This window comes from Mauremys reevesii, linkage group 24 (genome assembly GCF_016161935.1).
Source record: "Mauremys reevesii isolate NIE-2019 linkage group 24, ASM1616193v1, whole genome shotgun sequence".
In the NCBI taxonomy this organism is placed as follows: Eukaryota; Metazoa; Chordata; order Testudines; family Geoemydidae; genus Mauremys; species Mauremys reevesii.
The window spans coordinates 12,669,715-12,692,031 of record NC_052646.1 but is presented as its reverse complement, the minus strand read 5'-3'; the positions used below and the strand labels follow the sequence as shown (position 1 = coordinate 12,692,031).

The following is a 22,317-nucleotide window of genomic DNA, read 5'->3' as shown; positions in this document are numbered from 1 at the left end:
CCAGGGCACTATGGGAAATGTAGTTCTGAGACACTGATCACTACCACCCCATGGGCTGAAGGGCATAAAAGGTTTCAACTCCCAGGAGGCATTGCGCTGCATGATGTTGCAATGCACTGTGGGAAATGTAGTTCTGGGCCGAGCAGCCCCTGCCCCAGATTTTGCAGTAGTTGTCCAGCCAGTAGGCATCTCACCGATCCATGTGTCATATGCCCCATATGGCCATTGGGGATTCTCCTTGAGGAGGTCCCACTGTAAGGGGATGGGGCAGCAGGGCCTGCACCCAGTAGCAGAACATTCTTTTACTGGAGACGTCACGCGCTACAAATGACAAATGCCCCTTTTAACTAGTCTGTGCGGGGTGCTGGACAAACACAGCAGAGACCCCATGGGGCACCTTTCTCAGCTGTATTACCCACTGCCCGGTGGGTGAGAAGTGATGTCTGAATGGATTTGTGAGACTCTGCAGTCACGGGACTCCCGGAGATGGGTGCTTCTGGGGGAGAAGGCCCCGTGTCTAAAGCGCCGCCACAGAGGGTCTTGCGGGCAGGGGTGGGACAGAACTTTTGTGATCAACAGAAAATAACAGAGACCTTCAGTATCCCTGAGACGTTTAATAGGAAATGTGATCCCTGCCCCCACCCCACCCCACACACGGCTTGTGGGGCCCGGTCACAAAGGGGCAAGAGACAGGATGCAACACGCAATGGCCATCGGCCCCGCAACACAGCTGGCAAAGCCAGGCCGAGAGCGGGACATGAAGGACTGGCAGGTGAGGCACTCCGGTTGCTGTGGCTCGTTGAGCCTCGGTTTCCCCAGTAATGGGAGATTCCGTCTGTCCAGATCGGGAAGGTCTTTGGGGTAGGGAGCGTCTCTGACTCAGTGTTTGTGCAGCGCCCAGTGTGATGGGGGGGTCTGAGCAGTGCCCATGGCAATGGGAACCCCACTCTTCTTGAGGGGTCTGTGCAGCATCCACAGGGCCAGGGGACTCAAAGCGGGCCAAGGGGTGGGGGGGGCAGAATAGAAGGGGCAGTGCCATATGAACCCCAGCTATTCCTCCCCGCCCCCCAGTTCTCCAGTCCCTGGCCCTGGGGCCAGTTCTTACACCCCCTCCCCCCGGATAACTTCCCAGTTCTCTGCTTGCGACTCCGGACAGTTTAGTGTCGCCTGGATTCCTGCGGGCTAATGAGTCCCACCCCGCTGCTGGGTAATGAGTGACCCGTGGTGATCAAGGCAGGCCCTTCCCCAGCCACTTGTGACATTGCAGCCCGGGGCTGGCAGAATCCCTCCCCTCCAGTCTCAGCTCTCTGCTGGCCATCTGGGGTAGGGACCCCAAGTAGAGCAGGGGATCCTGCCAAGCTGACAGATGCCCCCTCCCCCAGTTAGCTACTGAGCAGCAGGAGTCCCCACTGATCTGGGTTCACCTAACACCCCCCGCCCCCACGATAACTGGGGTCTCCCCATCCCCACGCTGAGGGTGATGTTAGAGGTTGGGGCCGCACACATACGGCCCCCCCTACAGAGTGAGCTGGGAACAGCAGGGACTGATCTACTCCATGTGGGCTCTCGTCTCTGGCCTGCAGCAGGTTCATGCCCTCAGTAGCTAGCTGCCCATGGTGCCCGTGCCACATGCATGACTCCCAGCCAGCGGGCAGCGCTCCCGGCGTGCTGTGTGTGACGGGCAGCAAAGCGAGCCACGGATCTGTGTTCTGCAGGTCCAGCCATGGCCAGCTGTGCCCTCTCCCCATGCCAGGTGCTGCTACACCCCACACCCTCCCCGTGCCACGCACCATCGCAGATCCGTCTGCCACGCCGACGCTGGTCTCTGCACTCTCCCTGTGCCACGCACCCTTGCAGATCCGTCTGCCACACCGACGCTGGTCCCCACGCCCTCCCCGTGCCATGCACCATCGCGGATCCATCTGCCACGCCGACACTGGTCTCTGCACTCTCCCTGTGCCACGCACCCTTGCAGATCCGTCTGCCACGCCGACGCTGGTCCCCACGCCCTCCCCGTGCCATGCACCATCGCGGATCCATCTGCCACGCCGACACTGGTCTCCGCGCCCTCCCTGTGCCATGCACCATTGCAGATCCGTCTGCCACGCCGACGCTGGTCTCCGCGCTCTCCCTGTGCCACGCATGAGTCTCCCGGTGCCTGCACCAGCACAGGCGGCTCAGGAGGAGGTGGAGGAGGAGTAGAGGTAGGTGGTCTCGATCGTCCAGTCCGAGGGCAGCTCCTCGGGGCAATGGCCCTTCATGTGCTTCTGCATGGCGGCCAGGCTGGGGCAGAACTGGCGGCATAGGGTGCAGCGATAGGGGGCGGCGCCACCGTGGGTCCGCAGGTGCTTGATCATGGCGGAGTAGTCACGGGAGCGCTGGGGGCAGAGCTTGCACTGGAACGGCTTCTCGCCTGCAGGGGGCAACGGGCTGTGAGAGGGGGTATCCAGCCCCTCCCACCTCCTTCCCTGCCCTGGCTCCCCACCCCTCCCCCAGTCCTATCCCACTGCCCGCCCCTCCCCCCCAGACCCAGCCTCACTTTCCTGGGGACAGCACAGGGGTTAGGGCCATGGCAGGGTTGGGGGCAGGAGAAATTAAGGCTGCCCCCGCAGGACCCAGGGAGATGGGGGGACCAGAGTGCCCCCGACTCCCAGTGGGGGGAGGGCTGGGGGCGATGGTGTGGGAACCATGCCCCAGCCTGCAGGGGCACAAGGCAGGTACGTGTACCCGGTTCCCAGGAGTTAGAAGGGGTGCAACACAGCCAGGGAGCACCAGGGGCTGAGGCCCCTGGGGGAGAGGCACACGGCACTGGTGGGGGGAGATGATGCCCATGGGAGAGGGGCACACAGCCCTGGGAGGGGCTGACGCCCGTGGAGGAAGGGTACACGGCACTGGGAGGGCTGATGCCAGTGGGGGAGGGGTACCCCGCACCGGGTGGGGGGGCTAGCGCTGTGGCTGGGGGGGTCCCACTCACCAGTGTGCACCCGATAGTGCGTCTCCATCTGGTGCTTGAGGGTGAAGCGCTTGCTGCACTCGCCGCACTCATAGGGCTTCTCACCTGGGGACGCCCGCCGGGGCCCCCGCAGCCCAGCCTCGGCCTGGAACCCACGGGCACAGAACTCCCGCTCCAACAGCCGCTGGCCTGCAGGGACGGCACCAGGGTCAGGCCTGCAGGTCGGGAGTGAGGGGCACCGGCTGGACAGGCAGAGGGTGGGGGTAGGGCTGGAGGAGCAGGGGTATGGGTCAGGAGTGAGGGGCACCAATGGGATGGGGGAAGGGCAGGATTGGGAGAGCAGGGGCTGCAGGTCGGGAGTGAGGGGCGCTGGCTGGATTGGGGGGCTGGGAGAGCAGGGGCTGCAGGTCAGGAGTGAGGGGGGCTGGGAGAGCAAGGGTTGTGGGTCAGGAGTGAGGGGCATCGGCTGGATGGGTTGGGGGTGGGGGCAGGGCTGGGGGAGCAGGGGCTGCGAATCGGGAGTGAGGGGTGCCAGCTGGATGGGGGAGGGGCAGAGCACTCATGGCCCAGGCCGTACCCATGTGGCTGCAGCTGTGTCTGCGCAGCGCCGTCTGGCTGGGGAACCGCCGCTGGCACAGCTGGCAGATGTAGCTCCAGGCGCCAGCCGGCAGGGCCCGTGGGGGGCACCGTGGGCCGTACATCAAGTACAGCGTGGTTGACGCCGCCGTGGCTGGCTCTGGGGAGGAGCAGGAGAGACACAGCTCAAAGATGGGCCCAGCCCTCCCCACCAGTCCCTCCCCAGTGAGCCCAGCTGGCTCCCACCCTCCACCCCCCCCAATCAGACCTATGGGCCCATGCAACCCGGGTCTTCCAGCCCCACTGCTCTCGGGTGACCCTACAATAACAACGTGCCCAGTAGAAACAACCGAAACATCCACCTCCTCGCCTCTGCCCAGGGCGGAGACCTGCCTCCCTGGTGCCCCGCTGTTCCTGCCCCTGGGGCACCCCCCACCCCCGCTGTCCCTGCCCCCCAGGGTCTCTCTACCACTGTCCCTGCCCCCTAAGGTCCCCCCCACTGACATAGCTCAGGGACCCCCCCACTGTCAGTGCCCCAGGTCTCCCTCCTCCCGCCCCTCTCACCTCCAGGGGGCGCTGTGCTCAGAGGCGGCAGGTCCTTGTCACAGCTCTGCTGGGCCCGGAACCGGGGGAGCGGGAGCGACTGGGGCCCTGGGGAGATGGAGCGACTGTCAGATGGGGTGTGGGGCAGACTGGGGGAGGGGCAGCGAGGGTGGGGTCAAGGATCTCGGAGGAGAGGGGATAGTTGGGGTGGGGCTGGAGGACTCAGGAGACAAGGGCAGGAGGGTGGCTGTGAGGTCGGGGGGGACCCAGTAGAGCCAGTGAGGGGCAAGGGCGGGGGAAGGGCGGGGGGAGGTAATGGGGCAGTGGGTCGTTGGGGTCAGGGTCCAGGAGCTGCTAGTGGGAGGAGACGGGCAGGGTGGGGCAGTTGGCAGGGTCCATACCTGGGTGGCACAATGAGGGGGGGGTCCATATGTGGGTGGCACGGGGGCAGAGGGGCACATATATGAGTGGCACAGTGGGGGCAGGGTCTGGGGTCAGTACAGGAGTGGCACAATGGGGGCAGGGAGTCCTTATGTGAGTGGCACAGTGGGGGTCCATACATGGGTGGCACAGCGGGGGTGCAGGATGGGGGTCCGTATGTGGGTGGCACACTGAGGGAGAGGGCGGGGGACCTTATGTGGGTGGCACTGTGGGGACAGGGTGGGGTCCTTACATGGGTGGCACAGCGGGGATGCAGGATGGAGGTCCATATGTGGGTGGCACAGTGGGGGACAGGGTGGGGGTCCTTATGTGGGTGGCCCCGCACGGCGGGCGGGGACAGGGTGGGGTCCTTATGTGGGTGGCACAGCAAGGCGGGCGGGGGGACAGGGGATTCCTTACGTGGGTGGCAGAGCAGTGGGAGGTGCTGGGCATCTGGGCCCCGCTGGGGGCAGAGGTCGTACCCCGAGTACTTGGCTGGAACCGCCAGCAGCCTGAGCAGAGGGAAACAAGGGGTTAAATGGCAAATGACCCACAGGGCTCAGGATGGGAACAGGCAGAATCTCCATTCAAAGCCCCCCATCACCTCCAGCCCCCCCCCCCCAGCTCTGACCCCATTGCTCCTGTGACGCTCTGTACCTCAGGGCAACACCCTACACCCCCCGGCTTATCTTTATAACAGGATTGTGTGGTATCCAGTGCAAAGCTTGTCATGTCGGGTGTCTTTGGAAGGCTCCTGATGCACTGGGCATGGTTGTTACGGTGATGTTACAGTACGGTTACAGGTTATAGGTTATAATTTCATGTATGTAGTTATGAGGCTGAAAATGTGTCCTCATGGCTTAGGGCAAGCCCAGGCAAAAACTCCCCAAGAGCAGAGGGGCAGTTCACACCTCATCAGGGCAGGTATGGGACAAACCCAGCCCAGCCTCAAGGAACAAAGGACACTGGCCTAGGCAGCAACAAAGGATCTGTTGGACTCTCAAGGGAGTCACCTCCTTCCTTCGGCCTGTTTGGGACGGCGATGAGGTGGAGGGGGGGCGAAGCCAAGAGGGAAGAAAGGACATGAGAAAAGGGAGGGATGTTTGCCAGGCTCTTCCTCTCTCTTCCACCTACATCTACAGACACCACACCAAGCGACTGATCAAAGGGGGATCAAAGGGGAGAGCCTGGCTGAAGGGCAACCAGCCAGCCTGTGGGGAGAAGCATCTATGTTTGTAAGGGCACTGGAAGTGTTAAGAGCAGCTTAGAGCGCGTTTTGCTTTTATTTCATTTGACCAAATCTGACTTGTTATGTTTTGACTTATAATCACTTAAAATCTATCTTTGGAGTTAATAAATCTGTTTGCTTCAGGCAGACTAAACAGTGTGTTTGGGCTGAAGCGTGTCAGAGACTCCCCTTGGGATAACAAGCCTGGGACATATCAATTTCCTAGTTAAATTGACAAACTAATGATATAAGCTTGCAGCCTCCAGTGGGCATAACTGGACACTGCAAGAAGGTGTTTCCTAGGGTTGTGTCTGGGACCGGAGACATTGGCTAGTGTCATTCGGTTGCACAAGCCAAGGAGCAGCTGACATGCCAGAGGCTGTACGTGAACAGCCCAGGAGTGGGGTTCTCACAGCAGAGCAGGGCTGGCTGGCTCCCAGAGTCAAGGATTAGCGTGACCTAGCAGATCACCGGTCCAGATACCCCAGAGGGGAACATCACAATCCCCTAGCCTCACATGGCTCTGACCCCATCGCCCCCTGGCCTCCCCACTGCTCTGACCCCCATCGCCCCCAACCCCCCTTTGCCCCCTAACCTCCCACTGCTCTGACCCATCACCCCCGAGCCCCCTGCTCTGACTCCCATTGCCCCCAACCATTCTGACCTCCTCATTGTGTAAGCTTCTTGCCCTGGAGACAGTCTGCTCAGAGAGAGGAGGCTCCCCCAGAGTCCTGACTGGCTTCGTAGGGAGTAGTTCCAGAGCATCACCCAGTGACTCCATGATAACTGGTGGAAGAAGTGGGATAAACTGCACCCAGTGGACAGAGCATCCTGCAGTAAGTGACTGGGGAGCACTAAAACGAAGGGGGATTAGCGAGAGACAGGCGTGCTGAAGGGTCCAAGAGGTGAGGTTCCAGGAGGCAGAGGAGCCTACAGCTGAAATCCCGAGAGAGAGTGGACCCCCGAGAAGGGCTGTCGCACTGAGGGGGTTCCTCCCAGGAATCATGGGAGCTGAGAGACCACAGGCCTGTGAGTCCGTGACCACCTGGGAACATCTCAGAGAAGGCCTATAACCATCTCCTTAAGAAGGAGATTGTAGAGCTGTGCAGAGAGAGGGCTGCATATTGGAAAGTTCACTAAGGCACAGCTGACTGCTCAGTTGAAAGAGGAGGGTGGCTCTGAGGAGCCAGATATTGACTCAGCTGGGGCCATGAGAGAGGCTGGGAGCAGCCAGACCGCCCCAGGGCCCACACTGGTTGCTGACCCAGCTGGGGGCCCAAGAGAGGCTGGGAGCAGCTGGGTGTTCCGGAGACCCCTGTCCCCGACACCAGGGGGTCTCCACCAGGATCTGAGACGGATGGAATTGGAGCTGAGATCGAAGGACTCGGAGGACCATGAGAGACATGGAAGCCGTGAAGCAGAACAGCAGGAGAGACAGGCAGCAGGAACTGGCGATGTGACTGAGCTGAGAGGCAGAGGGACCCATCCAGGGGTGAGTGGGGATGGACCCTGAGGTGCCAATTCTGCAGGGAACCTCGACACTAAATCGCTGCCCCAGGTTAAGGAGGGGGGAGAGATAAATGCCTTTGGGAGGTTGGCAGTTGGAACCAGGCTGGCCCTGCAGAAAGGCTCCGGTGTCTATAGTCCCCTTCCTGGGTCCCAAGGCCATAGAGCTGTTTAGCCAGATGGGTGGGGTGGCCAACTGGCTCCCACTCCTGGCCCCAGCATATATGTCTGCATGGACTCTCCTGGGCTCAGGCCTAGGGTAACCAGACGTCCCGATATTACCAGGACAGTCCCGATTTTAGGGGACTTGTCCCGTGTCCCGACCTTACAGCGGTCAGGACGCCCTTTGTCCCCGTATCGGGGACCGTCCGACTGCAGCCACAGCACCACACCCATGGCGCCGCCGCTCACCACTTCCTGGGGCAGCTCCCGCCTCCGCCCGCCGGCAGGAGTGCCATGTGCTGCAGGGGCGGGGCCTGCAGGCGCCGGGACCAGGCAGAGAGCCTCTGTCCCCTCCACCAGACCCAACCTGCCACTCTAGGAGCCAGCAGCCTGCCGGATGCTTCCCAGGATGGGAGCTGCCCAGATGAGCCGTGCCGGGACTCCCCACCTCGCCCCCTGGCAGGTCCCTCTGGCTCTTAGGGTGGGGGGCTCTGCGTGCTGCTGGCGCCTGCAAGCCCCGCTCCGTGGCTCCGGCAACTCCCATTGGTGCTTTTCCCAGCCAATGGGAGCCACGGAGCTCGCGCTTGTGGCGGGTGCAGCACGTGGAGAGTCTGGAGACTCCCCTCACTGCTCTGACCCTAGGAGCCAGAGACCTCCGGCAGGGCTGGTGAGTGGTGGAGTGAGTGTCTGGGAGGTGTGTGTGGCGCGCTGGGCTGTGAGGGTGTGGAGGGCGCTGGGCAGTGGGGAGGTTTGTGTGTTTTGGGGTGCTAGACAGTGGGGGCCTGTTGGGGGGTGCTGGGCAGTGGGGCAGATCTGTGTGTGTCAGGGCACTGGGCAGTGTGGGTCCGTGTGGGGCACTGGGTAGTTGTGGTAGGGCTGTGGGGAAGGGCACTGGGAGGGAGGAAGGAAGGGAGGGAGGGGAAATCTGTGTGTATTGGGTAACTAGCGAGTGGGGGGTTCTGTGTGGGGTGCTGGGCAGCTGTGGTGGGGCTGTGGGCAGGGGGCGCTGGGTGTATGTGCACAGCACTGTGCATCTGTGGTGGAAGGGTTGTAGGGGGCTCTGGGCATAGTGGATCCAGGGGGCGCTGGACGGGGGAGCTGTGTGGTGCAGCATGGGCCCACCCCCAACAGCAAGGGGCACGCTGGTAGCACAGAGCCAGGCGGACCAGTGTGCCTCTGGCTCCAGTTGGGGCTGTGCACCTGTGTCTGTCTGTGTCGTCCCCGCCCGCCCCCGCTCGCCCAATGTGTCCTGATATTTCACTCTTGCGATCTGGTCACCCTACTCAGGCCCCTTGAATCCCCAGTGCAGTGGAAGGTGGTGGTCAATGGGGAGACATTCCTGGGGTGGCGAGACCCTGGGACAGAGAGAACGGTTGTCAGGTCCCGGGTGGTGCAGCCTCACCAGGTGCTGAGGGGCTGTGACCAGGGTGAAGGTCCCAGGGATGAAGCCCCTCGCCCTGCCTATGGGGGATGACTATGTCTCTTTGGGACAGGATCCAGCCCCTGCTCCTGTAACGGCCGAGGATTTGAATTTGAATCCAGGGAACCAATCGGCTGAGACTGAAGTGGTCAGTAAAAATGCAAATGACCTGGCTGGCAGGGAGGAGGAGCTGCTAGGCTCAGGATACCTGCCTGTCTGTAACCAGTGCCCTGGAGCTGAGTGGGGCAGAGATACTTCCCACGCCCTGCATGGCGGGAGGTGGCTTACGCTGGCTCTCATGCTGTGAGCAAAGCAGAGGGCTCATTGCCTGCCCTCACTAGGACAGCAGGGGCGAAGCTGAGCCCAGCGGGATCCATGACACCAGCTGAATGTGGGGAACCACAGCCAGGGCGGGACAGCTGCCAACCAGGCCTGCCTTGTCCAGAGGTGCAAAAAGCCTGGGGCAAGGGTAAAGCAGCCTTGAGACACCTGCTTGTCATAGAGGAGCCTTTTCAGAAGGTGGCCCTGGTCTTGGTGAGGGATGAATGGGTGGGGAAGGCTCCCCCGATGGAGATTCAGTGGTGGAGCATGTACTGACTTTCTAGGAAAAGCTCGCTGAGTTCATGGGTCTGGCCAGGGAGAACCTAGCCAGGGCCCAAGGGAGGCAGAAGGTCTCATACGACCACTCAGCCTATGGCACCGGGGACTAGGTGAGGGTTCTCATCTCAGTGAGGAAGAATAAGCTGCAAGCTGCTTGGGACGGGCCCTTCAAGGTCATCCAGCAGCTGAATGAGGAAAACGATGTGGTGGGCTCACAGCCACCGAGGGTACCAGGTCAACATGATGGAGCCGTATTGTGACAGGGAGAGGCTGGTACTGGCCATGTGTGGCCAATTGGAGAAGGGGGAAGATCCCCTGGTGGGTCTCTTCCCTGAGACAGGAGCCAGCCCCTTGCTGGAATCAATATGCCTCTCTGTCCTGCTAACCCCTGCCCAGCAGGCAGAGATCAGAGAGATGCTGCATTCGTACCAACAGCTGTTTTCCAACTGTCCCGGGGTCACTAACTGAGCCATCCACTGAGTGGAGACGGCCCTCCCATCAGGTGTGCCCCATTCAGAGTAACTGGGAACAAAGCCCAGGCCCTGGAGGGAGAGGTCAGAGACATGCTGGCTTTTGGGGTGATCCAGCCATCCACAATCCCAGGGGGCCTCTCCCATGCTGCTGGTCCCCAGGAAAGATGGGTCAATCTGATTCTGTGTGGCCTATCGGAAGCTCAGTGCCATCACCATGTCTGGTGCCTGCCCATGCCTAGGCCTCATGAGATCCTAGACAAGTTGTGGGGGACTCGGTACCCCATGACCAAGGATTTCACCAAAGGCTACTGGCAGGTGCCTTTGGATCCAGATGCCAGGTTGAAACCTGCTTTTGTCACCCCTCTGGGGCTGTAGAAGTCCCTGGTCCTACCTTTCAGGCTCAAGGCACCAGCGCCAGGTGGATCAGTTACTTAGGGGGATGGAGAATTTTACCCTAGCCGACATCGATGATATTTGTGCCATTAGCCAGACCTGGGAGGACCATGTGTCCCAGAGCAGTGGGGGCCCAGGAAGCGACGGGTTCAGAGTTGGCTGGTAGTTGGGGTTCTCCAAGATATCAGCTGTGGCCTCCTGTTGTGGGATGACTGTGTCTCTTTGGGACAGGATCCAGGCCCTGTTCCTCCCGACCCCCCACCGCTCTGAATCCCATCATCCTCCAGCCCCCCACTGCTCTGACCCCTATCGCCCCCCAACCTCCCACTGCTCTGGTCCTCTGTGACAAAGTGCGTGTCCCATTGCTCCCAAGCAGGAGCTGAAGGGTTAAGTCCGCGCTCGGAGCAGGCAGGAGATGCCATGGGGTGGGGTCGTTCAAGGGCTGGCCCAGCTGACCCATAGTGATGGACAAGCTGAGAACACAATGGAAACCCCCCACAGCCAGAGGACTCCCTGAGACCCTGGCCCAGGGCTAAGCATGGGGGGTTGGGGTGGGGGGAACGGGAACGGCCTGGGGCAAAGCCCCAGACTTAGGGGCAGGGCTGGGCCTGGGGCAGGGACCACCCGAGGGGGGCTGGGATGCTGATGAGTTCATCCAAGGGACAGGTTAAAAGCTGGGGCACGGCCCCGATCCTGTGTATCCGGGACCCCCTCCATCGCCCCATCGCGACCGCTGCCCTGAGCCACAGGCGACAGTCTTGCTCCAGCCAAGCACTGGGAGCTCCCACCCCTCTCTCTGGACCCCCCTCTCTCTGGTTACGGCTGGTGCGTGCCGGCAGGCAGTCGTGCCGCAGCTCCAGGGCTGTTTATACATGTACCAGCTGCCCTGGGGCGTGGGTGTGTCCCTGAGCTCGAAAACCGCAGCTCGCAGCATGGAGGGAGCTGGGTGCCAGATATAAAACCCAAATGTGCACCATCCCCTGCAGGTCTCCATGCTTAACCCCTGAGAGAGAGTGCACCCCCGAGAAGGGCTGTCACACCGAAGGGGGTTCCCCCCACGAACCATACGGGGCCAAGAGTGGGCATGACCTTTGAGTCCATGACACCCCCACAGTTCACCCTGAAGATCCCATCACACTGGAACCCGGCAGCCCCCCACAGTTCACCCTGCAGTTCCCCATCCCCCTAGAACCTGGCAGCCCCCCACAGTTCACCCTGCAGATCTTGTCCCTCTAAAATCCAGCAGCCCCCCACAGTTCACCCTGCAGGTCCCCATCCCCCTAGACCCCGGCAGCCCCCCACAGTTCACCCTGCAGATCCCCATCCCTGAGTACCCAAAGGCCCTCCACAGTTCATCCTGCAGATCCCATCCCCCGACAACCCAGCAGCCCCTTCAGTTCACCCTACAGGACCCCATCCCCCTAGAACCCAGCAAGCCCCCCACAGTTCACCCTGGAGAAGTTGAGGATTTTTGTAGTGTTTTACATTAATAATGTGTGCGTGCCTCAGTTTCCCTGTGTGCTGCATGTTTAACAAGGTGGTGGGAGAGGGTTTGTTGTTGCAGAGGACCAGGGGTGACCTCGCCTATCAGCCAGGACCCCTGAACAACAGCCTGGAGCTGGGGAACCCTAACAACCAGTGACCTGGTGACTAAGAGGCCCACCCCAGCTTGGCAGTCAGCTGGTTCTGGCCAGTGGGAGGACAAAGAGCTGAGGAGAGCGGGCCCTGGTGACCTGACCAGCCAGTTCCAGCCAGAGGGGAACAAAGGACTGAAGAGAGAGGGCCCCAGCGACCTGTTTACCTGGACAGAAGACAAAGGACGGGGAGGAGCTGTTGGGGCCGGGATGCCCAGCTGGAAAGCTCAGGGGCTCTGAACTGGAGCGAGAGAGCAGGCAGAGCCTACCGGGATGCAGGAGAGACTTAGATGTCCTGTGCTGAGGAAGGCCAGGCCATAGGGCCTGAGAGTTTCCTGTGCTGTGTTCAGACGCTCAATAAACCCTCCTGTTTTACGCTGGCTGAGAGTCGCTCTGGTCTAGAGAGCAGGGGGGCATTATTCCCTCTGGGAGTGGAGGCCCTGAAGGTCCAGAGCAAGTGGACTCCCTGAGGGGGCCCACGGTGAGAGACAGGCATGCAAGGCTCAGAGAGGTGCGGTTCCAGGAGGCAGAGGGGCTTAAACCCCGAGAGAGAGTGCACCCCCGGGAAGGGCTGTCACACTGAAGGGGGTTCCCCCCAGGGACGTTATGGGGCCAAGTGTGGGTACTACCTTTGAGTCCATGACACTCCCATAGTTCACCCTGCAGATCCCATTCCCATAGAACCCAGCAGCCCTCACAGTTCACCTTGTAGGTCCTCATCCCCCTAAAACCCAGCAGCCCCACACAGTTCACCCTGCAAATCCCTTCCCCTTAAAACCCAGCAGCCCACACCCCCCACAGTTCACCCTGCAGATCCCATCCCCCTAGAAACTGGCAGCTCCCACAGTTCAACCTGTAGATCCCCATCCCCCTAGAACCCAGCAGCCCCACAGCTAGCCCTGTAAGTCCCCATCCCTCTAGAATCTGGCAGCCCCCTACAGTTCACCCTGCAAATCCCCATCCTCCTAGAATCTTGCAGCCCCCATCAAATGATTTGGAACCCAGCTGCTCTCACCATATGCCACAGAACCTGGCCGTGCCTGGAACACGCCATTCCACAACCCAGACACCTCCAATTCTTACTCTAATAACCACATACTTCTAGAACTTGGCTGCATGTATCACTCTAGATTGCTGCCCCCCCAGCACCATCCACATGAGAATCCACCTGTCAGTACCACCAGGGAACACTCTAGAACCTCCCAGCAGATGATCAGAGTGGCTCGATGTGATGAAGTGGGGGACTGTCTTGTTTTTTCCTTGTTTTTCCAATGGTTTGCATGCAGAGGGGGTGGGACTCAGTTTCCCTGGGTGTTACTGGTTTAACAAGGTGATGGGAGAGGGAGTTGTTGTTACAGAGGACCTGAGAGGGAACTTGGGACCCCGGCCAATGGCCTGGAGAATGGATACCCCAGTGACTGGTGACCTGGCGACATGGTGACCTGGAGGCCCAGCTCAGGAGTCACAGCTGGTTCTGGCCAGTGGGAGGACAATGGACTGTGAAGAGAGGACCCCAGTGACCTAGCCAGGTCCAGCCAGAGGGGGCCAGAGGACAGAAAAGAGGAGAGGAGGCCACGGTGACCCTGTTTACCTGGAGAGCCGACAATGGACAGAGGCGGGGCTTGGGGGAGGTGATATCGGATGCCCAGCTGGGAAGCAGGGGGGCTCTGGGCTGGAGAGGGGGAGCAGGCAGAGCCCACCTGGATGCAGGGGAGACTGGGATGTCCTGTGCTGAGGGAGGCCAGGCCTGAGGCCCTGAGAGTTTCCTGTGTTGTGTTCAGATGCTCAATAAACCCTCCAGTTTATTGAGAGTCGCTCCGGGCTAGAGATCAGGGGGGCATTATTCCCTTTGGGGAGTGGAGGCTCCGGGGGTCCAGAGTGAGTGGACTCCCTGAGGGGGCCCACAGCGAGAAACAGGTGTTCTAAGGCTCTGAGAGGTGGAGGGGCTTAACCCCCAAGAGAGAGTGGACCCCTGAGAAGAATCGTCACACTGAAGGGGGTTCCCCCCACGGACCGTACGGGGCCAAGAGTGGGCACGATCTGTGAGTCTGTGACACTCTAGAACCCACCCAGCCATGCATTTTCCTCCAGAATGGGGACATCAACATGCTGAAGCATTCTAGAACCCAGTCACTCCTGTGACTCTAGAACACTCTCCAGTTGTGTGGTGCTCTAGAATGCAACCCTGCTGTTCCTGCATGATCTAGAACCCCACCAGGCACCACACCCAGACTGCCTGCACCCTGCTGCCTGGCCCGCTACATCTACAGGTCTGTCTCATCTTACGCGGGGGTTCCGTTCCACGGTTAGCTCGTAAAGTGAAAACCGCGTATAGTCAAAATTACATTGAGTTGAATGGCGGGCGGAATTGCCCGCACTACAGAAACAGTATTTAAATTGTTATTTTTCTCTTTTTGTTTTTGTTTTTGCCAACCGCGTAAAGCTGAAATCACGCATGTTAAATGCACGTAAGGTGTGACAGACCTGTACTTGGCTCACTGGGGCTCTAGAACTCTTGCTGCAGCTGGTTTTGGTGGATGCAGGTAGCTGGAACCCTGGAGGCCAGGGCTGAGAGGCACCCATTCCCACCTGTCTGGGTAATGCAGGCCCAACACGCACGTGCTAGACACACAGCACTGTGGCAGTCGAACCCTGGGGAGCTGCCGGGCCAGGGGCACTGCTCAGCAGAAGAAGAGATGTGGGGAGCAGGCCCCTGTGACAACGTGGCAATTGTCGTAATATTTTTATGACCTCTATGTGTGCCTCAGTTTCCCCTGTGCATGACTGCCCGGTGTGGGGTAAAGGTCTGTTTTTGCTCTCAGGGCAGGCTGGGTGACAAAGCTGTAAGTGTCACCTGGCCGGCTGAGCTGCGATGGGTCGTTAACAAGGTCATGAAAATGGACTCACCGACCCCATGTCAATGGGAAATTGAAAAAGACAGCTGCAAAACTAACAAAGAATCCTGTGGCACCTTATAGACTAACAGACGTTTTGCAGCATGAGCTTTCGTGGGTGAATACCCACTTCTTCGGATGCAAGAATCACTTGCATCCGAAGAAGTGGGTATTCACCCACGAAAGCTCATGCTGCAAAACGTCTGTTAGTCTATAAGGTGCCACAGGATTCTTTGTTGCTTTTACAGATCCAGACTAACACGGCTACCCCTCTGATACTTAGCTGCAAAACTGATCACCAGGATGTAGCCCCCAGCCAGCCCATGACCCAGAGGAGCTGGGATTTCCCCACCTCACCGCAGGGGAGCTGGGCAGAGACCTCAGAAGAGGGAAGGTGCATGATGGGGGGCACAGGAGCTGGCATCAGTCCTGGCAGAGTGGACAAGGCCCTCCAGTGAGTCGGGCTCCATTGGCCATGCTGAATGGGGTGAAGCAGAAGGGCCCGAGGTGCAGCCTAGAGGCGCTGAGGCCATGTGGCAGAAGGACGTGAGCCCCTTTGGGGGTCTGGCACATCGTAGGGGCTCCACCGAGGAACTGTTCCAAACCTGGGGCACGGCCCCAATTCTGCACATCCATGACACCCCCACAACCCCAGCTGATGCCCAGCTCTGAGCTCAGGGCTGAGCAACGCGGTGCCTGCCCTAGCTGGGCACTAGAGGGCTCCATGCACCAACAAATCATAGCTGGGAGACAGGATTTCAGCAGAAAAATGTGAATGACCCTTAGGAATTGTTTGAGAACACTTTTACTAGGTGCCAGGAAAGCCAAGCTAGAGAATGGCCAGTTCTGAAACCAACCTAGCTTACAGGGGAAGTGCAAGTGGCTCTAAAACACAAAAAGGGAATACATAGCAAATGGGAAAAGGAGGGAGTGGAGAGCAATGACTATCACTCAGAAGATTGGTATTGTAGAAACTGGATAAGGGAAGCAAAAGGATGCCAGACGCACTCTGTGGCCAGCGGAGAGAAGGACAATGAGAAGGAGTTTTTAAAGTATATTGGGAACAAAAAAGAATCCTAAATGCTCTTGGCCCTGTGCTATTTAACATCTTTAACAGCCTGGAAGAAAACATAAAATCATCCCTGATAAAGTATCTGATTACACAAAAATTGGAAGAATGGGAAATACCGAAGAGGGCATGTCACCGATTCAGCGCGATCGGGGTGGCTTGGGAAACAGGGCACAAGCAAACACTCTGCGTTTTAATACGGCTAAATGTCAGTCTATCCACCAGGGACCACAGAATGTCAGTGGGGGACAGCTCCAAAAGAGGCGACTCTGGCGTCTATAAACAGGGGAATCTGGAGAAGAAGCCCAGAGACTGTTTGACTTCTATACTTGGCCCTGGTGTGAGTGCAGCTGGGACCCTGTGGCCAGCCCTGGAGCCTTCCAGAAGAGATGTAGATAAATTGGAGGGGGGTCGGAGAAGAGCCTGAGAGGAGAGACTCCAGGCATGGGATCAATTTAGCTACACACAGGGCAGGTTGAGGGGCGACTTGGCTGCAGTCTGTGCATGCCGACGGGCACGGCTCACTAATAATTGGGTCGTCAGAGGAAGACCTGCCCCATGGAAGGCTGGAAACTGAAACCAGACCCATTCAGCCCAGAAAGCAGGCATCCCTTCGGGACCCGGCCCAAGTGACAGGGGTGCAGGCTGGGGCGCTGTGCGGGGCGAGGGGGCTGGTCCCACGGCGAGGGGCTGGGGCAGGGCTGGGCGGGGGAAGGGCACACAGTACCCTGTGTGCAATGTACATGCATCCTGCCCCATGGCTGGAAACAGGAAAGAGCCGCCGCGCGATCCCCGGCCCCCTGTGTGCCCCACACAGGGTGAAAGGTTCACATCTTCAAACCACGGCAGCTGCTCAGCCAGAGGCTGTGGGTCGGTACAGGCGGGTGCGGGGCGAGGCTCTAGGAGGGCAGAGCATGATCACAATGAGCCCTTCTGATCTTACAACCTCTGGGTCTAGGAAGCTGTGAACTGGGGCTGCCCAATGTCCAGCCCCCATATGCACCCTGAGATCCACCCCCACAACCCATATCCCCCCACCCCCCAATCGACCCCTACAACAATAGCCCCTCTGCCCCAATCCACCCCTACACCCATATCCCTCCCTGCCTACACCTAGATCCACCCCTACACCCCATTTCCCCTGCCCACACCTAGATCCACCCCTACACCCCATATCCCCTGCTCCTCCCAGATCCACCCCTACACCCCATCTCCCCCCGGCTCCTCCCAGATCCACCCCAACACCCCATATCCCCCCTGATCCCCAATCCACTCCTACACCCTATATCTCCCACTGCCCCCACTGCTCCCACCCAGATTGACCCTACACCCCATAGCCCCCTGCCCGATCCACCCCTAAACCCCATATCCCCGGCTCCCTGATCCACCCCTACACACCATCTCTCCCACTGCCCCCACTTTCCCCACATAGATTCACCCCATATCCCCCCTGCTTCACCCAGATCCACCCCTACACCCCATATCTCCCACTACCCCCACTCAGATCCACCCCAGCACCCCATAGCCCCCTGCCCTAATCCACCACTAAACCCCATATCCCCCTGGTCCCCAAACCAACCCTACACCTCATGTCCCCCTGCTACTCCCAGATCCACCCCTACAGTAGCTCCCCTGCCCTCCCAATCCAACCCTGTACCCCATAGCCACCTGTCCCTGATCCACCCCTACCCCCATAGCTCCTGGCCCCACCCAGATCCAACCCCACACCCCATATCCCCCTCTGATCCTCTGAGATCCACCCCGACACCCCGTAGCCCCCTGCCCCGATCCACTCCTAAACCTCATATCCCCACTGCCCGCACCTAGATCCACCCCTACACCCCATGTCCCCCCTTCCCCCGATCCACCCCTACAGCCCCCTGATACCCCTTCACTTCCTCACCCTCCGAATTAAGGTAATTTGGCCTAGAGGAAAATGTGAACGGCTCTGGGGTGGTGGGGTGGAAGAATGTGTCATCTAGGAACAACTCAGCCCTTTGAAGTCGGGCGTGTGGGTGTGGGGCCGGCTGGGGGAAACCCCACAGGCGAGTCACCCGTCCACCCCCTCCCATGGGACCTGTTTCATCTCGGGCTCCGCCGCTCTCTGGGGCAGGAACCTGCTGGGCTCAGGGTCTGTGCGTCACTGGGAGTGCGGGGGACCCTGAACCGTGACCGGCATAACTGCAAACCAGAGAGATCAGGGGATTTCCCCCCACAGCGCCAGGCCAGGGCTGAGGTACTCAGGAGCTCCCCCCATAAACAATGCTTTCCCTCCCCTCAGCACCCCCAGGCTGCAGTGCCCCTACTCCAGGGTTAATCCAGCTGGCCTGGCGCCAGCGAGGAGCAGCCTCTGGCTGGTCCATGCCTGCCCCTGGTGCCCTGCTCAGAGCTGCAACAGCACCTGCCATGCCTGCCTTCGGGAGGGTGCCCCAAGGAGACCAGGCAGGAAATGAGTGACATGCCCAGTTCCCACAGAATAGGACCCACGGCCGAGAGCCAGTACACCCCGGAGCCACAGGGGAAGGGAAAGCAGCAGCCTCATGGCCTGAATCATCCCCCCCCCCCGGGCTCGCAGCCCCCCTGCTCTAACCACTAGGAACCACTCCCCTTCCAGGGATAAAACCCAGGAGTCTTGGCTCCCAGCCCTCTCCTGCTCTAATCCACTAGACCCCACCCCCCTCCCAGAACTGGGGATAGAACCCCAGAGTCTTGGCTCCTAGCCCACTCTGCTCTAACTCACTAGACCCAACTCCACTCCCAGGGCCAGCCAGGGATAGAACCCAGGAGTCCTGCTCCCAGCCTCCCTCCACCCACTCCCATCACCTATGGCTTCTCTCCCACCCCCACCCCGCTCACCTCTGGTCTTCCAGTTGCTTCTCTCTGCCTGTGATCCCACTGGGGGTGCCCGGCTTCCCCATCTCCAGCCCGCAGGGGAAGGGTCGGACGTAGCCATGGAAACCCACCGATGCCGAGAGGGCCATGTGCCCAGGCCCCAGGTTGCCCAAGGGCGAAGGCAGTGACTGCAGCTGGTAGCTGAGCAATGGTGGGCAGGGCTGGTAGCCAGAAACCACCCCCTCTGGCCCCCAGAGCGCCTCTGGCGGCCAGGGATGGGCGCAGTGCTCCTGAGGCAGTGTCCGGGCCGTAGCTGTGATGACGCTTTCCCGCGGCTTGAGGGAGGACTGTTCAAACAGGACCCAACTGGGTGCCAAGCTGCCATCTTGGATTTGGCTCCCCTTACTGTCTGGCCTACCCAGGGCCAGGCAGGGCCCATCGGCCAATAAAACTAGGTCGTGGTTGCCTGGTGACTTCATATGGGACATCCCATCCGCTGTCTCCTTCCTCGCATCTTGGGCACCAACCCCGTCATGGCTGCCAGCCCTGTCACCAATGACAACTCCATCATGGCCACCAGCCCCGTCGTCAATGGCAACCCTGTCATGGCCACCAGCCCAATCACCAATGCCAACTCCATCATGGCCGCTAGTCCTGTTGCCAATGCCCACTTCGTCAGGGCCATCAGCCCTGTCGCCAATGGCAACCCCGTCATGGCCACCAGTCCTGTCACCAACTCCACCATGGCCACCAGGCTTGTCACCAATGGCAACCCCATCATAGCCACCAGTCCTGTCCCCAACGCCAACTGAGTCATGGCCGCCAGCCCTGTCGCCAATGCCAGTCCCATCAGGGCCTCCAGTCCCCAGTGCCCTGAGGCACGCCTGCTCCAGCTCTTCCATCTCCAGATCCCGGGCAGTGGCCAGGAGGCTGGCGAGCTCCTCAGGTGCCACCTCAAGGCTGCCGGTGTAGGCAAAGTCCAGAGCGTGCTTGAAGGTGGCAGGCGCAAGGAAGTCCAGATTGCAGAGCTTTCTGGGGCCCTGTGGCAGGAGGAGCCGGGCCAGGGTGCGGCTGGCGCAGGCCAGCACCAAGCTGTGGGCCGGGAAGTCCTGCTGGCCCACGCGCACCAACACATCGCACAGGGCCCGCACATGCCTCAGCTCACTGGCCCGGTGCAGCAGCAGGTCCGGGTGCGAGGGGCTGTGCAGCCTGACCCGCCGCGCCATCTCCCTGCCACGGGGCTCAGGGGCGCTGCCGGTCGGGGGTCAGCTCCTCCATCAGACGCAGGGCTCTTCCTCCTGGCGACAAGGGGAGAGGGAGATCATCAGTGGGGATGGGCTGCACAAGATGGCCGCCAGGCTCTCAGACCCAATGCTCAGGGATGGCAGGAGTATGTGTGGAGAGGGGGGCTGCACAAGATGGCCGCCAGGCTCTCAGACCCAATGCTCAGTGATGGCAGGAGTATGCGTGGAGAGGGGGGCTGCACAGGATGGCCACCGGGCTCTCAGACCCAATGCTCAGGGATGGCGGGAGCGTGCACGGGTGAGGGGGACTGTAGAAAATGGCCGCCAGGGTCACAGACCCAATGCTCAGGGATGGCGGGAGTGTGTGTGGTGAGGGGGGCAGCAAAAGATGGCTGCCGGGATCTCAGACCCAATGCTCAGGGATGGTGGGAGTGTGTGTGGGGCAGAGGGGGTGGGACTGCACATGATGGCCACCAAGGTCACAGACCCAATGGTCAGGGATGGCGGGAACACGCCTGTTGAGAGGAATTTGGACCCCTTCTCCCTCCCATTTCACTTTAGTTACACAGACATTTGGGGGCTACATTTGTCCCTCGTTCCCCTCCCCTCTTGCCAGCCCTGGTCGGGACTGTGCCTGGAGGAAGGGGCTGGCAGGAGGGGTGTATGGAGGGGGACGGTTGTGGGGGAGGGCAGAGGGTTGCTGGGGGTTGCGGGGAAGAGGTGGCGGCCTTGCAGGAGTTGGGGGCATTGGTGTGGGGACTGGCAGGAGAGTGTGTTGGGAGAGGAGATGGCGGGAGCGCAGGGCAGAGGGGCAGATAGAAGGGGGAGATTGGCAGGAGCAGGGTCTCAGTGGGGGGTGGGAGTGGGCGTGGGGGTGGGCCTGGGCCAGCTAGGGGGATCGGGCAGGGTCGTGAGCCATTCCCAAGGGGGGCAGGTCCTGAGCCAGATTGGGGGGGAGGCGTTAGCCTGTCCTGTGTGGGGCAGGGCCTGGGCCGGCTGAGGGGGCCGTGAGCCAGGCCTGGGCTGGCTGAGGGGGGGCAGTGAACCTGCCTGTCCCACGTGGGGCAGGGCCTGAGCCATCTGGGGTGGGGGTGAGACCGGCCTGCGGGGCCAGGGCCTGGGCCGGCCGGGGGGCGGGGCGTGGGGGCCAGGGCCTGGGCGTGGGCCGTGAGCCCCTCTCGCGGGGGGCAGGGCCTGGGCCGGCCGGGGGCCATGAGCCCATCTCGCGGGGGGCAGGGCCTGGGCCGGCCGGGGGGGCCGTGAGCCCATCTTGCGGGGGGCAGGGCCTGGGCCAGCCGGGGGTGGGTGCGTGAGCCCGGACTGCGGGGGCAGGGCCTGGGCCAGCTAGGGGGGCTGTGAACTCATCTCAAGGGGGAGCAGGGCCTGGACTGGCTGGGGGGTGCCGTGAGCCCAGGCCACAGGGGGCAGGGCCTCTGCAGCACAGCGCTGTGGGGTTTGGGGTTTTCGCTTTGTTGTCTGCGAGGCAGGAAGTTGAGGGGGGGGAAGTGAGCTCCCAGGTCTCTCAAGTGCATGAGAAAGTGTCTGTCCCCACCACCCCTCCAACCCCTGGCTCTGCTCCCACAACAAAGGCAGCGACGCCAGCGCGGGTTCGGTACATGAAAGAGGCAGCCCCACCAGAGAGCTCAGGGGGGGGAGTGGGCTGCTCCGGATTGGGGGGGTTGACTGGGAGCCAGCGCAGGGATCCTCTCCCTCCAGTGCATCCTAAGACCCCCCCAGTACCCTCTCCCTCCCCAGGAGAGCTCCCCTCAAACTCCTGTGTGCCGAGGTGAGTGCTCAGTGCAGCATTGCACATACGGAGCAAGCACTGGGCCCTGCTCCCCTCCCAGTGCCAGGGAGAGAACCCAGGAGTCCTGGCTCCCAGCCACCCCCTTCTCTAACCACTAGACCCCACTGCCCTCCCAGGGCCAGGGAAAGAACCCAGGAGTCTGGGCCCCCACACAGAAGCTTTTTAAAAGATGCACTTAGCTACTCTTCTCCTCCCACAGTCCTCGTGAATTTGATCCAAGGTTTCCAGGTGCCCAGATGTCTTAATGAGACCCCTGAGTTTTTTTGGGGGGGAGCTTGGCGCTTCCTGGACACAGGGCCTCTTTGGGGTGTCAGGCATTGGCACCCCAAAAGCACTAGCCCCTTTTCAGAAGCAATGGCCAAAGGTGCCCCCGAGACAGGGCAGGGCAGGGGACAGGGCAGAAGGGAGTGAGATGGGGCCGTTCGAGGGCAAAGCTGTAATGGGAGCTGCACTTTATAGGGACACCGGTGGCCAGCTGCACCTGCACCCTATGCCTGGGTTTGTGGGGGCTCCTCCTGCCCCTCTGCTGTTCTCGCAGGTACACTCTACAGAGGCCGAGGGAT

At 60.8% G+C, this 22,317-nt stretch overlaps 1 protein-coding gene across 1 annotated transcript; it reads right to left on the bottom strand.

Annotated features, from left to right (window-relative positions):
- Positions 1 to 1,481: 1,481 nt before the first annotated feature.
- ZBTB32 (zinc finger and BTB domain containing 32) lies at positions 1,482 to 19,985 on the bottom strand. The gene is made up of 6 exons (XM_039513247.1): positions 18,728 to 19,985; positions 4,913 to 5,004; positions 4,094 to 4,180; positions 3,531 to 3,689; positions 2,975 to 3,142; positions 1,482 to 2,413 (listed from the first exon to the last, which is right to left on the bottom strand). The coding sequence occupies exons 1-6, from the start codon at positions 19,927 to 19,929 to the stop codon at positions 2,178 to 2,180; spliced, it is 1,944 nt and encodes a 647-aa protein (XP_039369181.1). The 5' UTR covers positions 19,930 to 19,985; the 3' UTR covers positions 1,482 to 2,177.
- Positions 19,986 to 22,317: the final 2,332 nt, after the last annotated feature.

Bases quoted from the DNA above. Each gene is read 5' to 3' on its own strand.
- ZBTB32 (XM_039513247.1), bottom strand. From the start codon at position 19,929: ATGGCGCGGCGGGTCAGGCTGCACAGCCCCTCGCACCCGGACCTGCTG. The intron at 5,005-18,727 runs GTGAGCGGGGTG...CCCTCTGCTCAG, and splicing joins AAGCAACTGGAAGACCAGAG to GCTGCTGGCGGTTCCAGCCA. The intron at 2,414-2,974 runs GTGAGTGGGACC...TGCCCCCTGCAG, and splicing joins GCACTATCGGGTGCACACTG to GCGAGAAGCCGTTCCAGTGC.